General features: G+C 39.6%; 1 protein-coding gene and 1 long non-coding RNA gene across 19 annotated transcripts in view; one reads left to right on the forward strand and one right to left on the reverse strand.

The window, feature by feature from the left end:
- The window catches only part of JADE3 (jade family PHD finger 3), a 150,693-nt gene that overhangs the window by 75,801 nt on the left and 54,471 nt on the right, over positions 1-20,421 (forward strand). For 16 of the 18 annotated variants that reach the window (XM_082378120.1, XM_082378122.1, XM_082378115.1 and 13 more), the window contains 2 exons: positions 2,374-2,430; positions 3,207-3,286. The exons of the other annotated variants lie outside the window; for them this stretch is intronic. In XM_082378120.1, coding sequence (XP_082234246.1) covers positions 2,385-2,430; positions 3,207-3,286 — 126 coding nt within the window. In that variant the 5' untranslated portion in view covers positions 2,374-2,384. The remainder of the gene's footprint in view (positions 1-2,373; positions 2,431-3,206; positions 3,287-20,421) is intronic. 18 annotated transcript variants of the gene reach the window in all.
- Positions 6,973-16,299, reverse strand: LOC309621204. Its single transcript, XR_014239818.1, has 2 exons — positions 8,853-16,299; positions 6,973-8,793 (listed from the first exon to the last, which is right to left on the reverse strand). It is a non-coding gene; the product is annotated as an uncharacterized lncRNA (long non-coding RNA).

The following is a 20,421-nucleotide window of genomic DNA, read 5'->3' on the forward strand; positions in this document are numbered from 1 at the left end:
CAGGTTTCTTTCTGACTCTTTTCCCTGACCATGTCCAGCTGTTAAACTCCACTGATTGCTGTTGTTTTTAATAGTGCCCTGGGGCATATGTTGCTCCCCAGACTGATCCAATCAAATTAGGGCTCCTTTGAAGGGATAGTTCCTGAGATCAGTATTAGAGATTTCTTCTGACCCCAGGATGGTTCCTCCCAGCTATTTCTTTCCTTGGTTCTCTCCAGCATGCTAGTGTAGGCTTGGACTTCTCCACACACTGTTGCAAATGAAGTCAGTTCCATTGGGGGAAGATTTAGAGCCCTCTATTCTATGGCCTACTTCTCCCCCTAGGCAAAATCTCTGAGCCACAGCTCTAGTGCAGGGGGTGGGGACAATGATGTGTTTCCCTCTGACTGGTGACCCCAGGTCTCCTAGGTTTGCCTCTCCTAATGTAGAACCCACGAGCTGGGCCCAGGACAATTAGGGCCTCAGTATTCTTGGTGGTATCACACCCCTGGACTTAGCCTCCATACCGGGAATGGGGGCCACCTGGAAGAAGGGAACCCCCATCTCTCAGCCATAGTTGTCTGGAACTTAGCCTCATCAACCAGTAGTAGCTGTGGACCAGATGAGAAACACACATCCTGCTCTTCCCAGGAGAAAGCTTTACAACTGGGAGCTGGAGGAGAGGGAGCTCTGTGTTCTTGGCTGCACTAGTCTGGTGTGATATCTGTGCTGGGAGCGGGGATGGAGGGAGTGGGTCTAGGTCCAAATACCATAGACTATGACTTTATGTACTGAGTTGTAGTAGATTTTCTTTAATAAGTGCTTCTTCATTTTCTGTATGCCCTTAGGACCATTTCCAGAGATTTTATTTTATTTTTTTAAAGGGAACTTTATTTTTATTTATTTATTTATTTATTTTTGGCTGCATTGCGTCTTTGTTGCTGCACGGGATTTCTTTAGTTGAGGCAAGTGGGGGCTACTCCGTTGCAGTGCATGGGCTTCTCATTGAGGTGGCTTCTCTTGTTGTGGAGCACGGGCTCTAGGCACATGGGCTTCAGTAGTTGTGGCTTGCAGGCTCTAGAGCACAGGCTCAGTAGTTGTGGTGCACGGGCTTAGTTGCTCCGTGGCATGTGGGATCTTCCTGGACCAGGGCTCGAACCCATGTCCCCTGCATTGGCAGGCGGATTCTTAACCACTGTGCCACCAGGGAAGCCCTCCAGAGATTTTAAATGAGTGTTTTTTGTTTATTTTTTAAGTAATTTTCACCAGTTTCACTGGGGAATGGATCCACAAATCTCTTCACATTGTCATGCCAGAAATGGAGCTCTACTAGCTTTTTAGCATACAGTTTTGTTTCTGTTACTCCTGATTGCTCATAGTGGCCTTGTACTTGGATTTCTATCTCCTTGGTAGATTGTGAGTCTCTTGAAGGCAGTAGCCCTGACCTTTATTCCTTGTTGGATCATGTTTGTCCCTAGTAGCATTTTATATACTGTGGCACATAAAAGAATGTTAGTTATTGACTGTATCACTGTCTTTTCTAGTTTATATTTTCAGCACTTCTTTTGTGACTTAAAGTGTCTTACCGTGTTTTCCTTTTTTTCTGCTCTCTAGTGCTGATGTGTTCCCAGAAAGATGGTGCCTCTTTTTTACCTGTCACTGGTCTCTCTTTCTCTCTTTCCCTTTCCCTCTCTTTCTCCCTCTCTCTCTCTCTCTCTCTCTCTCTCACACACACACACAAGGATGCTTAAACCATTGGAAGTTTTAATTAAAAACATTATTTTTCACGATATAGGAGCTTTCTATAGCATTTCTTGGGATAGATAGATATAATTTTAAATTAGGCTAGTTGTTTGTGGGATGGGAACAGGTAGAAAGTGAGAAAGGGGGAGAAAGGGCAGGCAGAAAAGCAATGGGTTGTGCTTTTAAAGATGGGACATGCCTCACTTGTTCTTTCTTCAGCCAGCCATGTCTCATGCCTTTTAACCTTGGCCCTTGACAGCTCTGCCTTTGCAACTGCTTTTTCCTTTCCTGCTCCTCTCTTATTGGGGATCCCTGGCTGATGATGGCCCTGTGGCTGCCCCCCTTTGTTTGGGTGGACAGTGGTCATGTGGCCACATCTGAGGCTCCAGCCAATCCTATACCATTCATTCTCTGCTGCTTGGATTTCCTCCTAAAGCTAATATGTGGCCTCACCCAGTCTTTGGCGCACTGTGTATTGGAGACTTTGGTAGTACTCTTCTCCCATCACTCTAGGTCATTTGAGAATATTCTTAACAGAAATCATTTGATTTGTGTGATTTGCCTGCTGCTGCTTCTTGAGCAGTATTGACTGCCCTCTGGGATGGGTATGTATGTGTTGACTATTTTATTCAGTGTTGTTCTCTTTCCCAGGATGCTCCAGGATGAAACGTCATAGAACTCTCAGCAGCAGTGACAGTTCAGACGAGAGTGAGTAGAACCAGCCAACAGCTGGTAACCTCTGTATCTGTAATCCTTGAGGATTTCTTTGACTTGAGGACAAGCTGTTTCATGCTTCTTTCAATGGGTAAAAAATAATGTTTCTAGGAAGGAAAGCTTGGAGTACCATTTTTCTTATTCATTTAAATTTCATTAGACATAGATAAGTTAGGTGAGAGAATTGGTTTTATGTGGCATATAGCATTTTGTTTTTCACTTTTTATTTACCCAGGCAACAAAAGCCACATCTACCAATGATTTAACAGTTCTTTTCTAGAAGTAAGAAAAGTATGAGAGCATAAATTGTAGGCCCTACAGTTCTATTCGTAGCTCAGGTACTAAGTGTTTGACTGGATGAGTCATCATTTTTAAAAGACAACAACTTTATTAACAGTAGCATTTGGGGAAGTGCTGAAGGATACACAGATTACCTGCTCCACATTCTTAGTTTTCTCAGTTGCTTTTGCAGATACTTTTTCTCCAGATGGAACATGAATTGTGTTATTCCAAGTTATTATGAAATATGATTACACCAAATTGAATCTCCTCAGCGTTAGCATTGTTGAAGCTTTTGCACCCTGGGATGTCACCCATAAATGTCATTAAACTCCATTATGAAACTTTTTTGGTTGCAATTTAACTCTTTTCTTCAGTGGTATGAGGTCACTGTGCTCTTCTCCATCATATATTTCATATTCTTTTGGATGACATTTAGTTATAATAGCAGGTAATAAGTCTCAGTATGTTTTCCTAATTATCTTTTGCAGGTCCTTCCACTTCCTTTACTTCTGGCTCAATGTATAGGAGCAAGTCAAAAATTCCAAATGAACACAAGAAACCTGCTGAGGTGAGATCAGATATTAAATTCTTAAGACTTAAAAAATAGACAGATAGCTACCTTCTGCCTACATATCTACAATACCCAGATCTTGGAGACGTGAGGAGTAAACTACATGCCAATGGATAGGCTTGTTTTCTGATGAACTTTTTTGTTTTTCAAGAAAGATTCTGTTTCCTTTTTCCTTTGGGGAAAACAGTAATCTTCACTGTACTTTCATTTTGGTGATGACACCTAAGTGCCTGGCTTTAGAATATAAATCCTCTCCTAGCCAAGAAGTCAAAGGGAGCCAGATTTGGAGAATTGGGAAGGACCAAAAGAGCCAAAGATCTGGCCTATGATAGGAAAGAGCTAAGTTGGCAGGTGGGAGGCAGTGCAGGAAAGGATAGATGAGGAAGTCGTGGATAGAGAAGGAAAGGACTGGGTTGGAGATCTGGGCTCTGGTAAGTCCTCACAGCCTTCAGAGCACTACCACCAGGCCAGGAAAAATGGGCCAGTCCTTGTGAGGCTAGTCATGTTCTGCCTCAAGGGCAGCAAAGTGCCAGGGTTGCACTTGGATTTGGTAATTGTTTAATGAATCCTACAGACTTTCCTCTTTGATAATTAAATGATGAGAAACTGACCTTGTCTATCTTCACTTCTACTATGAGTAGTCTTCCTTGGCTGCAAAGGAAAAGGGAATGTATTAGTTAACTATTGCTGCATTATATGTTATCACAAAATTATTGGCTTAAAGCAGCACACATTTATTATCTCAGTTTCTGTGGGTCAGGAGTCTGGGCACAGCGTGACTGGGTTCTCTCTGTTCAAGGTCTTTCAAGGCTGCAGTCAGTGTGCTGGCTGGGCTGTGTTCTCATCTGGAAGTTTGACTAGGGAAGAATTTGCTTCCGAGCTCATTCAGATTGTTGGCAGAATTCATCTCCTTCCAGCTGGAGGACTGAGGTCCCTGTGTTTTTAATTGACTTTTGGTAGAGTACCACCCTCCACTCCTAGAGGCTGCTTGTAGTTCTTTGCCATGTGGCCTTCCCCATAGAACTTCTCAAAACACAGCAGCTTACTTTTTCAAAGCCAGCAAGGGGAGAGTCTTTTACTCCAGTCTGCTAAGACTGAGTCTTATATAACATAATCATGAGAATGACATCCCATCACATTTGCCACATAACATAACCTAATCGAGGGAGTGACATCCCATCATGTCTGCCATATTCTGTTGATTAGAAACAAGTCCAGGTTCCACCTGCCCTCATGCAAGTTGGGGGGGGGGCATTGCTTTAGGGTGTCAGCCAGAGAGAGCATTTCTCCCTTTCTCAGAGGTCACTTTTCATTTTCACCTTTTGCCAGGGATCTTTCTGGGCACAGTAGAATATCAGTGTGTATTTATATGTGTCTGTGTCATGCAGAAAAACTTAGGGAATAAAACGCAAATAAACAGGAGCAGAACAAATTTCCCACCTATCCAGAGGAGGCTTTGACTACAGAATGGTGAGAAAGAAACCTTGCTACTTTCCCATTTAGGACAGCCAGTCCTCTAACATAAAGTGACTCAAGAGCTTTGGGTCTTAAGGCCTGCTGCCTCCGAGTCAGTGAGAATATCAGTCTTTTGTTGCAAGAGATAGGGGACCTGGGCTACTGGAAGCAAATTTTTTCATTTATATGTCCCATTCTATTATAAAAGAGAGAACCTGATATTGTAGGACAAAACCAGCCTTGGCATTAGAAAAGATTGATTCCATGTGTTGCTTGGCTGGTTTATTTCATCTCTCTGCAATCATTTGTTTTGTCATTATAACATGGACATTATCACGCCTACCTCTCATAGGTACCATTTATTGTAATTTTCTGTGCCAAGAGCTTTTTATTAGATAATCTGATTGTTTCCCAAAATTAAGCAATTGTAAGAACCTCCTTGGATGCTTCCTTCATTTAAAAATTTTATTTAATAACTTATTTATATCAGTATGGACTGACATATATTTATTTTATACTTTGGGTTATAATCCAGTACTACATAATATATTGTATTGCTCAAATTATTCTATATATCAGTGAAATCATCTCTCATTTTTCTCTTTACAATTTCCATTGATTTCTGCTCTTATTTTTATTATTTTCTTCCTTCTTGCTTCAGTTTTATTTTGTACTTTTTCTAGATTCTTGAGGTAGATGCTTAGGCTATTTGAAATTTTTCCTTTTTTCTAGTATATGAATTTTAGTGCTATAAATTTCCCTTTAAATACTGCTTTAGCTGCACTGCATTAATTTTGGTATGTTTATTTTCATTTTCATCCATTTCAATATTTTTATTTTCCTTGAGACTTCCTCATTGATCCATGGATTATTTAGAAGTGTGTTGTTCAGTTTCCAAGCATTTGGAGACTTTTATTGCTATCTTTCTGTTATTGATTTCTAGTTTGAGTTCATTTTTGTCAGAGAACATAGTCTGTATGTTTCAGTTCTTTTACATGTGTCAAGGTTTGTTTTCTGGCCCAAGATATGGTTTATCTTGGTGAATGTTTCATGGGCACTTGAAAAGAATGTGTATTCCACTGTTGTTGGGTCCTATTGGTTGATGGTGTTCTTCTGTATCCTGGCTGATTTTCTGCCTAGTAGTTTTATCAGTTGTTCAGTTAGGGCTGTAGCAGTCTCCAACTGTAATTGTGGATTTGTCTATTTCTCCTCTCAGTTCTATCAAATTTGCGTTGTGTATTTTGAAACTCTGTTGCTAGGTGCATACATATTTAGGATTGCTATATCTTCTTGGTGAATTTATCATCATGTAATGTCCCTCTTTGTCTTTGGTAATTTTGTTTGCTCTGAAGTCTATACTATCTAATATTAATATCATTTCTGGCTTTCTTTTGATTCCTGTTTACATGGTATATGGTATATTTTTTCCATCCTTTCACTTTTCATTTATACATATGATTTTTATTTGAAATGAGTTTCTTGCAGATGATATATAGTTGGGTCATTTTTTAATCCACTCTTTCAATCTCTGTCTTTTAATTGGCATATTTAAAACATTTATATTTAATGTAACTTTTACTACTGTTTGGTTTAAGTCTGCCATTTTACTATTCTTCTGTTTGTTTTCTCTGGGTTTTTTGTTCCTCTTTTATTTTCTGTCTTCTTGTGGATTACTTGGAACATTTTTAAAAATTCCATGTTGATTTTTCTTCTTCTTTTTCTTTTTTTTTTTTTTTGGCTGTGCCACACAGCTTACAGGATCTTAGTTCCCCAACCAGGGATTGAACCTGGGCCCTCAGCAGTGAAAGTGCAGAGTCCTAACCACTGGACTGCCAGGGAATTCCCCCATGTTGATTTTTCTATGGTGGTTTTAAGGGTATATCTTTGTGTAGATTTTTAGTGGTTGCTCTTGGGAAGCAACCTTTAAAAGGAAGGGCCTTTAACAAACATGACATCAGTCTCCTGGTCTCTACATTTTACCACTTTGAAGTAAAGGAAGCTTACCACCATTTGGGTTTGTTTATCCACCCCACCCCCGCCTTTATCATATAGTTGTCTTAAATATTTTCTCTACATACATTGAGAACTACAGTAGACAATGTTAGAATATTTGCTTCAACAGTAAAATATTATTATAAAACTCAAGAGGAAAAGGGTAGTCTATTATATTTACCGGTATTTTTTTTTAATAATTCTACAACATTTCTATTTATTGATTGATTGATTGATTGGCTGCGTTGGGTCTTCGTTTCTGTGCAAGGGCTTTCTCTAGTTGTGGCAAGCGGGGGCCACTCTTCATCGCGGTGCGCGGGCCTCTCACTATCGCGGCCTCTCTTGTTGCGGAGCACAGGCTCCAGACGCGCAGGCTCAGTAGTTGTGGCTCACGGGCCCAGTTGCTCCGCAGCATGTGGGATCTTCCCAGACCAGGGCTCGAACCCGTGTCCCCTGCACCGGCAGGCAGACTCTCAACCACTGCGCCACCAGGGAAGCCCTTTACCCGTATTTTTTTTCTCTTGTTCTTCCTTTATTCCTGATGTTCCAACTTTCCTTTTGTTTATTTCCTTTCTATATGAAGAACTCCCTTTAGCTGTCCTTTTAGGGGAAGTCTGCTGGTGATAAGTTCTCTTAGTTTTCCTTCATTTGAGAATGTCTTGGTTTTACCTGAAGGATATATTCACTTGATACAGAATTCTGGTTTGACAGAACTTTTCTTTCGGCACTTGAAAAATGTTCTACTTCCTTCTTGCCTCCATGGTTTCTAATTAGAAATCTGCTCCCATTCAAATGGTTGCTCTCCCGTAGGTAATCAGTCATTTCTTTTCCAGTTGCCTTCAAGATTTTTCTTTGTCTTTAGTTTTCCAAAGAAAACTTTAGAAATCCATGCCTGGGCATGGATTTCTTTGGGTTTATCCTGTTTGGGCTTTGATCAGCTTCCTGAATCTAAGTTTATATCTTTTGCCAAATTTGGGACATTTTCAACCATTATTTCTTCAGCTATTTTTCAGCTCCACCTTTTTTTCTCTTCTTCTTTTGAGACTTCAATTGCATGAATGCTAGATCTTTTGTTATTTCCCACAGGTCCTTCAGACTCTTCATTTTTTTTAAAATGTATATTCTTTCTGTTCGTTAGATTAATTTCTCTTTTTCCCTGTTCCTTTATTCTGTTAATTCCATTATTCTATTGAGCCTATCCTATGTTTTTATTTCAGTTATTATATTATTCCATTTCAAATTTTCCATTTGGTTATTCCTTGTGTCTTCTTATTTCTTTGCTGAAACTTTCGTTTTTTTTTTGTTTCAAAAGTGTTTGTAATTTCTCGTTGAAGCATTTTTATGATGGCTGCTTTAAAATCCTTGTCAGATAATTCCAACATCTGTGTCATCTCAGTGCTGGTATCTATTGATGGTCTCTTATTCCTGGTTCTTAGTATTATGAACGATTTCCTATTGCATCCTGGGCTGGGTTTTTGTTTTGGTTTGGTTTGGTTTGGTTTTTGGTATTATGTTATCAGACACTAAGTCTTATTTAAATCTGTTTTAGCAGGCTTCCATAATAACCAGACCAGTGGGGAAGAGGGACACTGACTTTTTACCACCAGTTACACAATTCCTAGGCTCCCCATCCTAGTTCTGTTATCTCTCTAGGAAGGTAGTTCTGTTATCTCTCTGGGAAGGGAGAAGGGTGTCTCATTACTGCTTGGCAGGGGTGGAAATCCCCACTTTGTTACCTCCACTGATAGCAGGGGGAGTGGTGTGGTAAGGGGTACTGCATTACTGATGGGCAGTGGTGATAGTCCAGGCTCCCTACCCAGTCTCTGCTGATATCACATTGAGGAGGAGGAATGCCTTGTTATTGCTGGGTGGGAGTGGATGTCAAAGCCTCTCAGGTGATGTCCATTGATGCCACAACAATTGTTCTTTTTTAAAAGACATTTTTAACATCTTTTTTGAAATATAATTCTTACAGCGTACAGTTCATCTACTTAAAGTGTATAATTCAGTGGGTTTTAGTATATTCACAGAGTTGCGTGGGTAACCATTACCACAGTCTAAATTTAGAACATTTTCATCACCCCAGAAAGAAACTCCCTATCCATTAGCAGTTAACTCCCCGGGCCCCTACTCCCAGCCACTGGCAACCACTAATCTAATTTCTGTTTCTACAATTTTGCCTGTTCTGGACATTCCATATAAATGGAATAATACAATATATGGCTATTTGTGTCTGGCTTCTTTCATTTAACATAACATTTTCAAAGTTCATCCATGCTGTAGCATGTATCAGTACTTCATTTCTTTTTTATGACTAAATGATACTCCATTGTATGCATATATCACATTTTTAAAATCCATTCATTAGTTGATAGACATTTGGGTTGTCCCATTTCTGTAGTATTATGAGTAATGCTGCTGTGAGCATTCATATACACGTTTTTAGGTGGACATATGTTTTCCAAAACACCTAGATGTAGAATTGCTGAGTCATATAGTAACTCTGTTTAACCATTTGAGGTAATGCCAGACTATCTTCCAAAGGGGTTTCATCAGTTTACACTCCCACCAGCAGTGTACAAGAGTGTTTGAAATTTGTTAGTGCTATGGGTACCAGAGACTTGGAATTCCTCAGGTAACCTTGTTTTTGTCTCGTCTCTTGACTTTTCCCCTTGTGCTTGTCCTCAGAGAGATTCTGTCTTCTGCAGCTCTCCTAGCTGTAAGCCACTGTTACCACTGGAGGCTTTAGTGTGGTGGTAGGGTATGAGGGAGAGGTGGTGTTCTCTACTCTTCTGATTATGTATCAGTCTTTGGAGTGTGTAGTGGTCCTGTGTCTGGGGGTGAGGTTGGGGAGGTGGCCTTCAGGGGTAGAGCATTTTTGCCCCTGCCCACTATTTTCCTGAATGCCTGCAGCAGGTATCCTCTGGTATTCTCAGTCTATGTCCTTGAGGTTTTCTCTCCTGCAGATTAAGGCTTTTTTCTCCGTTGAGTAACACAGGGAAGCTGAGGCTGGGTGCTCTTCCCTTCCCACAGCACTAGTCCAGTGCCCTCACTTGAAATCCTTCCTCTGTAGATGAAGCCTTTTGTTTAATAAGGGAGCCAGGACACTGAGCACCAGCGACCCAGACAGCACCACTGGGGGAGCTTTTTCTCCAGGTTCTCCCCCATCTTCCCTGTGAGTGCCCTCCTGGGTTTCTAGAGAAAAAGCTTACAAGAAGGTGGGAACCCCCTATGACCACAGCCCCCAGAAACTTCATATTCTCATAGTAGTCCCCACTTAGCCCCCAGAGATTCATCAGAATTTCTAGTTTAATGTTCCTGCTGTGGCTTCTGCCCCAAGTAAGGAAATGCTCCTGTCCTGTGTCTCCCTGCAGGCGTGCTTGTCTCTCTTTGAGTTTGACCATTAGTCCTGTGACTCATTTCTCTAATGGCTTCACAAAAAATCGTTAATTTGCTGCCTCTCCTGCCTTTTTCTTCTTGTAAAGATGAGAATTTCTTTTTTCTGACTCTCTACAGGTCCAAGATGAAACCTTATTTTTTAGTCATTGAAATGCAATATAAATGATCTTTTTCACTGGGGCTTAATTGGCTGCATTGATAGACAAATATTTTCTTTGATGTTTAGTGCTTTGGTGAGATTCCTGTGTGTGCCTCCCTGAGTTATCCTCTAGAGAAGTATTTCCTAGGGGTGTGTGAATTCCACATATGGTTCAGGGGCTTTGGTACCTTCTGAAAATTGTATACAGACTTTTAAGGGTATGTTTTTATGTGTATTTTTTTCTGAGCTGGTAGCCTTCATCTGATTCTCAAAAGGGCTCCTATTCTAAAAGATGTTTTTAAAAAGCTAATTGCCCTAGAAAAAGCTCATAGTACTAGATGACCAATTTGAATATATTAAAAAGTCTTTTATTCTTTCTCAAAAGCCTGCATATTTTCACCTAATATTAGTCTGACTGGTCTATAATATATATCAACCTATCTTAAAAGATTGACTGCATATCTTCTCTAGGCCCAGAGTCTCATTTATTATATCTAAGACTTTCATAGCAACAGAGTGAAAGCTCATATATTTTAACTCAGCGGAGAACACTGCATACTCTCAAATAGAGCCTATTTATATCACTTTACCTGTATTTCTAACAAGCTTGATTATTTGGTTTTCTGACCCACAGCAGATAAAAAGTACTAAGCTTGCAAATGCACACTTAATGCACAAAAAGAGACATTGAGGAATGGGAGAAAAACTTTCAAAGCAAACCTCAGTTGTCATCTCTTGTATGAAAATTGCTCACATCGCCAAGTCAGACTCAATTGTTCCTCCTCCTCCATTACCAGGATGTATATGCCTCTGTTTGATACAGGGTAAGGAGAATAATCAAACCTACCTAAGCAGCCCAAAAGTACATTGCTTTACGGGAATCGATGTTCCAGTTGATGTCAGCCCATTAGCCATCAGAAGTGTCCTATTTATTCTTTATAAGAAACCTAAGAATTATTTTAAACTATCTGAAAAGTATTTCCATGATTTTTAAAGTTTTAAACTTAGAAATTGAATAAGTTTTGCTTCCTTGGAAAAACCAGCGTGGGACACAGTATCTTGACAACACTGGCTACTTTTGTTGATACAAGAACAAGCTTGTATTCTTTGCTAGGTTTTCTCTGCTTTAAGTGGTTGATTCTTTTAGATAACCTGAAAAATCTTTTCTTGCCTTAAGATTGTATAATTCTAAGAAAATCACTTACAGTTAATTCCTTTTGATTAAATAGAGTTACCGTGTTTGCAGCTGTTTTTTAATGCTTTGGGGGTGACATCTGTTTGTCGTCAGTTATGTATAGTTTCAGATTTAGTGACTATGAATCAAAACTGATCAATCTCTCTGCTTCATTATACATGGACCAGACAGTGTTCCCCTTTGTGTCATACAGGAAGCAAATGTTTTGGCTTTTCCTCTAAAAAATGTCACAGAAATGTTCAGACTAGCTGTGCTTATAAGAAACTGCCCACTGAGAGATGTTAATGAGAACAGTAAAAGCCAGAGCTGTCCATGAAGGGCATTTTCATTTTGTGGCTCTGGCAGGTTAAGCATTGATATTCTAATTGAATTCATAGTGAGGCCTCCTTTGTTTCTGCAAGCATCTGAGAGGCCAAGATGTGCATGCACTGTTGGACTTGGCATAGCTTCTGGGCTGTATGTTAGCCTGTGAATCCCCTCTTTGACCATAAATGAGCAGATATCTGGTAAGTACAAAGCATTTTTGTTTCAGGAACTTTTGGGGAAACTACCAGTGCATATAAAATAGGCACACAGTTAAGAACTTGTAAAACTTGTCAACTTCATTACCTAGGTCAGTGTCAACATCCAGATCCCTCATTCACAATCTTTAATTTAGCAACAAATAGCCATGTTTCATTTTGTGAAGTTTCTGCATTACCTCATGACCTATAGAATGTTGGTTAAAGTTCTCGATGGAGCTCTTGCTTGGGAACACTGTCTTTGGGAGTCAAACCATGCACGTTTTAGTTGAGCCCTGAACTCACATCTCCTTTTACCCATCAACAATTACTTTATGGACTAAAGAGGAGAATTCAGCTATATACTTCCTTCTGCTTTTAGAACTAAAGCTGAGACTATGATGATGATAATAAAATAACTGCAACTAGAGTTTATTTAGCAGTTACAGTGAGCCCAATACCATGCTAAGACCTTCACATAAATTCACCTATTTAATCCCTACAACTACCCCTATGAGGTAAGTGTTCTTATCCTTGTTTTACAAATAAGTAAACAAACATGGAGAATTTAGACAGCTTCCCAAACTAGTAAGTGGTGAAACCAGTAGACCAATCCAGGCAGTCTGTCCCTGGACCCATATTCCTCTCTTTAAAGATTTTTTTTTTTAACGCTTTTCCTTTTTCTTTTCTTTTCTTTTTTAAATTTATTTATTTTTGGCTGCATTGGGTCTCCGTTGCTTCATGGGCTTTCTCTAGTTGCTGAGAGCGGGGGCTACTCTTCATTGTGGTGTGCGGGCTTCTCATTGTGGTGGCTTCTCCTGTTGCGGAGCATGGGCTCTAGGCACGCGGGCTTCAGTAGTTGTGGCACATGGGCTCAGTAGTTGTGGCTCGCGGGCTCTAGAGCACAGGCTCAGTAGTTGTGGTGCACGGGCTTAGTTGCTCCTCGGCATGTGGGATCTTCCAGGACCAGGGCTTGAATCCATGTCCCCTGCATTGGCACGTGAATTCTTAACTACTGCACCACCAGGGAAGTCCTAAAGAATTTTTTAAAAATAAATTTATTTATTTATTTATTATTTTTGGCTGAGTTGGGTCTTTGTTGCTGTGCGCAGCCTTTCTCTAGTTGTGGCGAGCAGGGTAGTTGTGGTGAGCGGGGGCTACTCTTCGTTGTGGTGTGCAGGCTTCTTATTGCAGTGGCTTCTCTTGTTGTGGAGCACAGGCTCTAGGTGTGTGGGCTCAGTAGTTGTGGCTTGCAGGCTCTAGAGCGCAGGCTCAGTAGTTGTGGCGCACGGTCTTAGTTGCTCCGCGGCATGTGGGATCTTCCTGGACCAGGGCTTGAACCCATGTCCCCTGCCTTGGCAGGCGGATTCTTAACCACTGCACCACCAGGGAAGTCCCCTAAAGATTTTTAATTTCATTTTTTACCATATAAAACATTTGCCTGGTTCAGATATCAAACTATGAAACAAAATACATTCAGAAAGATTCAGCTTTTGTCTCTCTTCTCCCTATTTTCTCCCCTTTCCTCCACGCTGTTTTTTTTTTTTTAGTTCTTGGTTTATCCTTTTATTGTTTATGAAAATATATACAAATATGCATGTATGTGTGTGCCACTATATGTATATAAAACTCATACCTCTACCCAGGATACACTGTAACTATTTTGCTTGCCTGTGTTTATTTTAAAAACCTTTAAAAATGACTTTTCTTACCAGAAGCAGATTCATGAGACCAGTCTGGTAAATATATTTCATATCACTTTGCAGATATCTTCCTGAGTACTGAACTTAAATTCCTATCCCCTCTTCAGCATTTTATGTTCTGCCTCATACTTGAAATGTTTGACTTCTACAGCAAGATAAGGCAGACTCTTGCACTCTGCCTTGAGTAAAAATGCTTCTCTAGAAACCTTGGATCTGACGCTGTTTAATCTGGCTAGCTTGTAAAATTGAAATCAGGCTTACCATGTAAGTCTATTTTTTTCTAAAGGTGGAAGGGAAGATTACAATAGTCATTGGATTTAGCCTTCATTTGCTTAAGAAAAATAGGTATGAGTTGATTGGTATTTCTGCAGTCCGAGGTTCCCCAGACTTCACAGAGTGCCTGTTCCCTGGAAGTTTGCTATTTCTGAAGCAATGGACAAGGGCCAGATTTCATTGGCTTCTTTGTCTAGAGTCTTCAAGTTACTCTTCTGTTTGGTAAATGTGTGTATTAGTTTCCTAGGGCTGCTATAACAACCTACCACAAACTGGGTGGCTTAAAACAACAGAAATTTATTTTCTCACAGTTCTAGAGGCCGGAAGTCCAAAATCAGCCAGACTGCATTCCATTCCTTGCCTCTTCCAGGTTCTGATAGCTATCAGCATTTATTGACTTGTGGATTAATGAATCACTCCAGGCTCTGCCTCCATGGTCATAATTCCTTCTCCTCTTCTGTCTCAAATCTCCCTCTGCCTTTCTCTTATAAAGACACTTGTTATTGGATTTAAGCCCCACCTGGATATTCCACGATGATCCCTTCATCTCAGAATCCTTAAATTATTTATATCTGCAAAGATCCCATTTCATATAAGGTAACATTCACAGGTTCCAGAAATTTGGATGTGGACATATCTTCTGCGGGGCCACCATTCAGCCCACTGCAATATGTTTCCAGACTACTTAGGAAACTCTACAAAACAGACTTTCATAAGCAGTTATATCAAGTATGAAGACATGGCTTATGCTGTGTGATTATTGTTAATCCCAAAGCATGATTTTGCAATCAGTTGATTTATTTTGAGAAGTGTATTGTATGGAAAATAATGAAATATTTTAGGAGGCTGAAAAATACTTGGCTCTAGTATTCTTTGCAGAGCTAAGGTAGGATTTCCCACAGGCAGTAGTTGAGCACAATTGTAAATTGCCACCGCGTGTTAACCACTGTCTCATTAAAGGCACTCTGGTAATTTATAGAAATGGATCAGAGTGTTCAGCAAAATGGTGATTCAGTTTCTCCAACTAGCCACCCAGAACACTGAGCCCTGTGCAAAACATGTTAATGGGTATGTCTGTGATCCTCTCTTACCTCCTTATACAAAGCATTATGTAGTAAACCACCAGTTTTTTGTTTCCTATAGACTTAGCTTTCTCCCTGCACAGTACCCAATTAACTTTAATTGGCTAGGATTCTTGGTAGGAAGGTCATTTTGTTGCCACCTCGACACCAGCATGTTTAACGTTGGTTTCCTGCTCAGGTCATATTATTAATTCTAAATCTTCCCTAAATGAAACCAACAGGCATTTGCAGAGTTGTCCTGGCAAAATAGCAACTGGAATGAGTCCTTATGCATTTAAATGACATCATTCGATTATGTGATAGTTCAGTCCTGTACTCTGTGAAATGTCAGTTTAAACAGAACTACACCAACTGAGAATTAATTGCTTTCTTGTACCATGCGCTGTGCTTCAACTTTCATGTTACACATAACTTGGACAGTGTTTCTCTTCAGAGAACCTTGATTAGCATTAAAGGCTAAAATGTTTGCTTGATGGCATCTCTTCCTTTGATAATCCAGAGATGTAGACACATTTACCTTAAACCTGCAAGTGGTTGTTTGATTTTTTTTTTTCAGAATCAGCAATTAGTAGGTGAGGTATATATCAGTGTATGTATGCTTTTATATGAAAGTTTATTCCCTCATTGTTTAGACATTAACTGGGCCTTCATCAGTGAAATCAGTGCCAAGTTAGCTGAAGAACTCATGACATTCTTCTTTCCTGTTCTTGAAAAGGCAGAATCACAAAGCCTAAGTTGCCACAGCAATTTAAGTCATGTTCCTGGGCTTGTGAGTACATTTCTGTGTCTCTCAATCACGCAGGAGCCCGTTCAGTCAGAGGATAACAGTACATCAAACTTTAGATGGGTATTCATTCCCATATTGTCAGTACCTAACTGTGCTTAAGGTGCAGAAAATGGACTATAGGGAATCTCTTTGTCTCTGTAAGTCCAAGTTTTAGCTGTACCCATATCATCATCCCCTACCTCTGGCCTTTGAACTTTCCACATAGCTAGGGATCCTTTGCCAGGGGTAAGGTTAAGGCTCGCACTGGGAGCCTCTTGGCTGCTGCAGTAAACATATCATTCGTGTCCTCCTCACCCCTGTGCACACTGCTGTGCAAAGTGGAACTGTCTATACTTTGTTTCTGTTTTTGTTTTTCTTCCTGGAAAAGCATTTTTTTTTAATTTTATTGAGATATAGTTGATTTACAATGTTAATTTCTGCTGTACAGCAAAGTGACTTTAGTTATACATATATATATTCTTTTTCATATTCTTTTCCATTATGCTTTTTTTTTAACATCTTTATTGGTGTGTAATTGCTTTACAATGGTGTGTTAGTTTCTGCTTTATAACAAAGTAAATCAGCTATATATATATACGTATATCCCCATATCTCCTCCCTCTTGCGCCTCCCTCCCACCCTCCCTATCCCACCCCTCTAGGTGGTCACAAAGCACCGAGCTGATCTCCCTGTGCTATGTGGCTGCTTCCCACTAGCTATCTATTTCACATTTGATAGTATATATTAGTCCATGCCACTCTCTCACTTCGTCCCAGCTTACCCTTCCCCCTCCCCATGTCCTCAAGCCCATTCTCTACATCTGCGTCTTTATTCCTGTATTCCCGTCCTGCCCCTCGGTTCTTCAGAACCATTTTTTTTTAGAGTCCATATATATGTGTTAGCATACGATATTTGTTTTTCTCTTTCTGACTTACTTCACTCTGTATGACAGACTCTAGGTCCATCCAGCTCACTACAAATAACTCCATTTTGTTTCTTTTTATGGCTGAGTAATATTCCATTGTATATATGTGCCACATCTTTATCCATTCATCTCTCGATGGACACTTAGGTTGCTGTAACTGCGTATACTTTGCAAGCCTCTGTACAAATAAAGTTGAAAACCTGGATAAGATAGATAACTTACCATGGAAATACAGATTACCAAAATTGACCCCATTGGAGGTAGAAAGCTTAAAGAGATCAATTTCCAAAAAGGTAGAGAAAATTAATAAGGAACTACCCCACAAAAAAGCACCAAGTCCAGATGGTTTCATAGGGACCAGATAGTCCCAATAATTCTCAGATTATTCTAGAGCATTGTAACGCAAGGAAAATGTCCTAATTCCCTCTATGAATCATGCATAACGCTGATACCTAAATCTAAAAGACAAAGACAATACCAAAAAAAAAGGAAAGAAAGAAAACTGCAGATAAATATCACTCATGAGAATGATACAAAAATATTAAATAAAATATTAGAAAACGAATATAATACCATATTAAGAAAATAATATATCATGACCAAATAGATATTCATTCCAGAAATGCAAGTTTCAGTATTAAGAAATCTAATATTATCATATAGCATATTAATATATCTAAGGAGAGAACTATATAATTATTTCCATACATGCTAAAGAAGTCTTTAATAAAATTCAATACTTAGGCATTATAAAACATTCAAGAAAATAGGAACTGTAAGATACTTTCTTAGCATTATAACATAAATATGGCATAGTCTTCAACCTAGTATCTTATTTCATGGGGAAACACTAGAGGCATTTCCACTAATTTCAGTAAGAAGACAGATATGCCCACTATCCCCATTACTATTCCAAATATCAGTAGAGGTATTAGTCAATGCAATTAAACAAGAGAAACCAATTGGAGACATAAGACTAGGTAAAGATGATGCAAAATTCTGTTTGCAGATGATGCGATAGTATATTTAGAAAACCTTAGGAAAGTCAATGATAAAACTAACTCAAGCCATTGGGGGCTTCCCTGGTGGCGCAGTGGTTGAGAATCTGCCTGCTAATGCAGGGGACACGGGTTCGAGCCCTGGTCTGGGAAGATCCCACATGCCGCGGAGCAACTGGGCCCGTGAGCCACAGCTACTGAGCCTGCGCGTCTGGAGCCTGTGCGCCGCAACAGGAGAGGCCGCGATAGTGAAGAGGCCCGCGCACCGCGATGAAGAGTGGCCCCCGCTTGCCGCAACTGGAGAAAGCCCTCGCACAGAAACGAAGACCCAACACAGCCAAAAATAAATATAAAAATAAATAAATAAATAAGACCTGGTGCAACCAAATAAATAAATAAATATTAAAAAAAAAAAAAACTAACTCAAGCCATAAAAGAATTCAGGGGGCTTCCCTGGTGGCACAGCGGTTGAGAATCTGCCTGCCAATGCAGGGGACGCGGGTTCGAGCCCTGGTCTGGGAGGGTCCCACATGCCGCAGAGCGGCTGGGCCCGTGAGCCACAACTGCTGAGCCTGCGCGTCTGGAGCCTGTGCTCCGCAACAAGAGAGGCCGTGATAGTGAGAGGCCCACGCACAGCGATGAAGAGTGGCCCCCGCTTGCCGTAACTGGAGAAAGCCCTCGCACAGAAACGAAGACCCAACACAGCCAAAAATAAATATAAATAAATAAAGAAATTGACACTTAAAAAAAAAAGATACATGCTGGAACCATTCTTATATAAATAAAAAAAAAAAAGAATTCAGTAAGGTGGCAGAATGTGAAGTCAACATATAAAATCAAAAGCTTTTATAATCAGGTGGAGGATATTAACACTCCTGGGGCATGTTGTAATGCAGGAAGTTAAGGAAATACTCAAAAAAGGGTGGGATGTGTCAAAAGAGCACAGGTGCAAACCAACCTGAAAGAGCTCCCAGTGACCAAAGGTGGAACAATTTGAGCATCAAGATAAATAACAATAATACTGACTTATAGCCCAAAGAATAAAATAGATCCATGAGTCTATAATGATATAAATAAATAATTGAATGAATGAACGAACGAACAAACAATAAATAAATAAGGGAGAAGGGGCAGGTCTTTTTTACAGAGGAACTCCAATTAGTAAATGTAGAACTGAGGGAAATAGAAAATCACCATTAGAATACCACAGTAATAACTGTTACAGGCAAGGTATCTATTCGTGGATGCTAAAATTAGTCCATGACAGTTTGAGGAGAAACAGGATGTTTTTATGATCTCAGAGTATCTCCTCTAAGATATTTATTAATTTCAAAGGAAAATATAGTAACCTAACAGCTGAGAAAACCAGCGAGACACACTGCCTTAACCAACTGATAAAGTTTAACATCAGCACTAATAAGACATTGACATCATACATTCCTGATATAATGGGATAAGAGGGTCACAGCAACCTTTCTATGGCATTTTTGCTCAAAAATGAATAAGCTCAGTGAGAAAACATCAGACAAACCCAGATTGTAGGGACATTCTATAAAATATATGACCAGTACTCTTCAGAAGTGTCGAGGTCTGGAAAGACTGAGAAACTATCACAAATTGGAGGATACTAAGGAGACATGACAGCTGCTGCAATGTGGGATCCTGGATTGAATTCTGGAACAGAAGGACATTAGGGGAAAATTAGTAAAATTTGAATAAGTTTTGTAGATTAATTATAGTATTATAGTAATGTTAATTTCCTGGTTTAGGTAATTGTACTCTGGTTATGTGAGATGTTAACATTAGAGGGAACTATGTGAAGGGTATATGGGAGCTCTGTACTATTTTTGTAACTTCTCTGTAAGGCTAAAATTATGTCTAAGTAAATAATTTTAAAATAAGGTGATAGCTAAATAAACGATTATAAGTTATTTATTTATTTTAAAATTAATTTTTATTGGAGTATGGTTGCTTTACAATGTTGTATTAGCCTCCACTGCACAACAAAATGAATCAGCCATACACATACAGTTATCCCTTCCCTTTTGGACTTACCTCCCATTTAGGTTACCACAGGGCACTAGGTGAGTTCCCTGTGTTATACAGCATTTTCCCATCAGTTGTCCATTTTATACATAGTACCAATAATGTATATGTGTCAATCCCAGTCTCGCAATAAGATCATCTATACCATTTTTCTAGATTCCACATATGTACGTTATTATACGATATTTGCTTTTCTCTTTCTGACTTACTTCACTCTGTATGACACTCTCTAGGTCCATCCACATCTCTACAAATGACCCACTTTCATTCCTTTTTATGGCTGAGTAGTATTCCATTGTATATACGTACCACATCTTCTTTATCCATTCCTCTGGATTATAAGTTATCATAGGATACTTGTTGCTTAATTTGAGAGAGTTAAGGATTGTTTGTTTTACGCAGACTCTTTAAGAGTAACCTGTATTGTTGATTTAAATTCAAGGAGCCCAGGAAAATAATTCAGGAAGTACCCCTTTACTCTTTATTAAATCCAGAACAAGCTGGCTTCCCTGTCAATACTTCAGACTCTTTACAAATAGAAGTTGATCTGGCCATTTACAAAGTTAAGAGACGTCTCTCTTGTTGAAGTGCAGAGTGGGTGGGGATGGTCTTTTTAAAAGGAGAACATTAAATGGTGTTAGTTCCATAGTGATGATCTT

This window comes from Balaenoptera borealis, assembly GCF_965194805.1.
Source record: "Balaenoptera borealis genome assembly, chromosome: X".
Taxonomy (NCBI): Eukaryota; Metazoa; Chordata; class Mammalia; order Artiodactyla; family Balaenopteridae; genus Balaenoptera; species Balaenoptera borealis.